Source organism: Pundamilia nyererei, unplaced genomic scaffold, assembly GCF_000239375.1.
Source record: "Pundamilia nyererei isolate P.nyererei 1_Seehausen unplaced genomic scaffold, PunNye1.0 scaffold00152, whole genome shotgun sequence".
Lineage (NCBI taxonomy): Eukaryota > Metazoa > Chordata > Actinopteri > Cichliformes > Cichlidae > Pundamilia > Pundamilia nyererei.
The window spans coordinates 1224720-1227227 of record NW_005187553.1 but is presented as its reverse complement, the minus strand read 5'-3'; the positions used below and the strand labels follow the sequence as shown (position 1 = coordinate 1227227).

At 43.3% G+C, this 2508-nt stretch overlaps 1 protein-coding gene across 2 annotated transcripts in view; it reads left to right on the top strand.

Moving 5' to 3' along the window:
• Window positions 1–2151, top strand: part of caln1 (calneuron 1) — a 55044-nt gene extending 52893 nt beyond the window's left edge. For both annotated transcript variants that reach the window (XM_005745021.2, XM_005745020.2), the window contains exon 6: window positions 1202–2151. In XM_005745021.2, coding sequence (XP_005745078.1) covers window positions 1202–1329 — 128 coding nt within the window. In that variant the 3' untranslated portion in view covers window positions 1330–2151. The remainder of the gene's footprint in view (window positions 1–1201) is intronic.
• The last annotated feature ends 357 nt before the right edge of the window (window positions 2152–2508 follow it).

The window sequence follows — 2508 nt, the reverse complement described above, 5'->3', positions numbered from 1 at the left end:
TTCTTTCAGCTGGGATCCAGAGCAATAATTCTCCTTGTCATGGCCTATGGGAGATCACACCTCAGGGTTATTTCTTTTGTTCTCGGCTATAGTAAAACATTTCACAATAAATTATATTTATGTGCTGAACCCAATTCGAAGTAGGTTTGTTAATAAGTTATAAGTTAACGGAGGAAGCTGGGAAGGAAATGTGGAAGGTGGGGAGACAGGAAGGAAATTAATGCTAGAGATGGGAATAAAGGGAAGGGAGAGGGCACAAAAACAAGGAAGCTCACAAAGAGACTGAAGTAATGGACGAAGACGTAAAAAAAAATTAAAGAAGAAAGGCTTCAAGAAAGAAGGGAAGGAAACAAAGAAGGGAAGAAGATCGGAAGGAAGGAAGGGATGGAGAGAGAGATGAAGAAGCTACCACTGGCTGCTCTCTTATTCAGGAGTCACCACATATTTGATTTGGCAGATTTTTCCAAATTAAATATTCATGCAACCCACAAAGGATTTGTGTGTCCTTCTGGGGTCGAGCTGGGAAATCTTTTGTTTGTTAGCCGATGAAGATGGTACGGATATGAGGAAAAGATGAAGATGGTTAGGAAACAAGGAAGTGAGAAAGGGAGGGACACGTAGCAAACCAGGAGTGGAAGGAATGAGGTAGGAAATGAGGAAGAAAGGAACGGAGGCAAGGCGACCAGCGAGGAAGATGAAAAAAGAAGGAAAAGCCAATATCCTGAATGCTTCTTGTGCGTGGGTGTGCTCATATTCAGATCTTTTTTCTCCAAGCCCCAGAATTCAACATCTGCCCTCTAATAATCCGGACTCTTTCCATGTGGGACCATCCTTTGCTCTTGGTCCAAGCTGAGTTCTTATCCTCGACACCAAACCACAAAAAAGACAACAGAGCAAGACTTACATTTTAAGCATCTTAGGGCACTTTGTAATACTATTCAGCTTTGAATGGCATTAATCTTTCCTGGGAGAGAAGTGTTGACCAATGAGCTGAAAAAGTAACACTTCACAGCAAAATAAACCATTGAAAGTCTGATGTGTGTCAGTGAGCCCTCTGTTTTTCTTCATTATCGTTGTCTGGGCACAATAAATGATTTATCCAGAGTCTTATTAGAAGCAAAAGTGGTACCATCATTTAAATCTGCTTATTTTTTATTTATGTCCTTCATTTGTGTTTGTCCGCTTCTCACATCTCTTTCAGTTCACCCCTCAAAGAAGAACCGTCAGACGTGCGTGAGGAAGAGCCTCATCTGCGCCTTTGCCATGGCATTCATCATCAGTGTCATGCTCATCGCAGCCAATCAGATGCTGAGGAATGGCATGGAGTAGCTGTGCCCACTGTGAGCTGGAAACAAGCCAGCCTGCATGTGCATGCCAGTGGGTGAGGTCGTGTCCCTGTTGATTGGAAAAGAACTGCAAGGAGCAACGCTCGAAATAATCAACGAAATCTGTTTTTAAAATTGTTTTTAGTGTTTTTGAACGAGGGCCACGTCTCCACCCGACGTCCAATAAAACCATGAAGCCAGCATGAGGAGTCGCGCAGGACTCCTCCCCCTTTATTCTGACAGGGACACTCAAGGGCTGACATTACACATAACATACTGTTGTCTCTGTTTCCCTGGTGTAATAAAAAATAAATAAAAAATCCGACAACGATGCAGGAGTTAAGAGCTGTTCGCTTTCCCAGCAGCCGAAAGTGATGCACTTCTGCTGATCTGTCACCCACCAGAAGACTCACGAGCTATCAGGGCTGCAGTCTGGCTCCCAGGAGAGAAAGGAAGGAAGGAAATATTTGCCCTCTTATTAGTGCTCCTGAGAAAAGATGATGGCAAAGCTTGCCACCACTGAAGCAGGAGGATCTGTACAGGCCACAGCTTCTCTCACGTTATAATACTCCAGCACTCCATCTAACTACTCTCTCTGGGGGCTAGTAGGTGCTGGCATCAGTTCATCAGCCCTAGAAGCCAATCAGTCAAGCATCTGAAATGTTATATGGTAACTCTGGGCTTGTCTTTTGAAAGAACAGAGAACATTGGGAAATATGTTATTTTTTCCTCTTCCTGGACACTGTTGGGTGAACAGTGTGCAGAGTGCGAAGAAAAAGTCCTATTTACAGAAAAAAAATCCACCCTCCAATGCTCTAGGTACTGTGTGTGTGTGTGTGTGTGTGTGTGTGTGTGTGTGTGTGTGTGTGTGTGTGTGTGTGTGTGTGTGTGTGTGTGGTATACAGGTGTGAATCCATTGCATTCAACTGTGTCATAATGTGTAGGTGGAAATAGCGAGGATAATGGTAGAATCAGAGTGGCGAGACGTTTTTCCAGCTGAGACAACTTGAATCTTGCCTTTTAATCTAAAAGTAAAATGTCTTGTGGCGTTGAAGCATTCAGGCTTCATGTCAGAGTTCCAGCACCATGTCTTTTGCTACTCTTTGATGACAAGGGACTGCTACCTAACCCTAACATATCACTGTTTTAAATACTTATTTAACCAAGATTTTATGATCTGGAA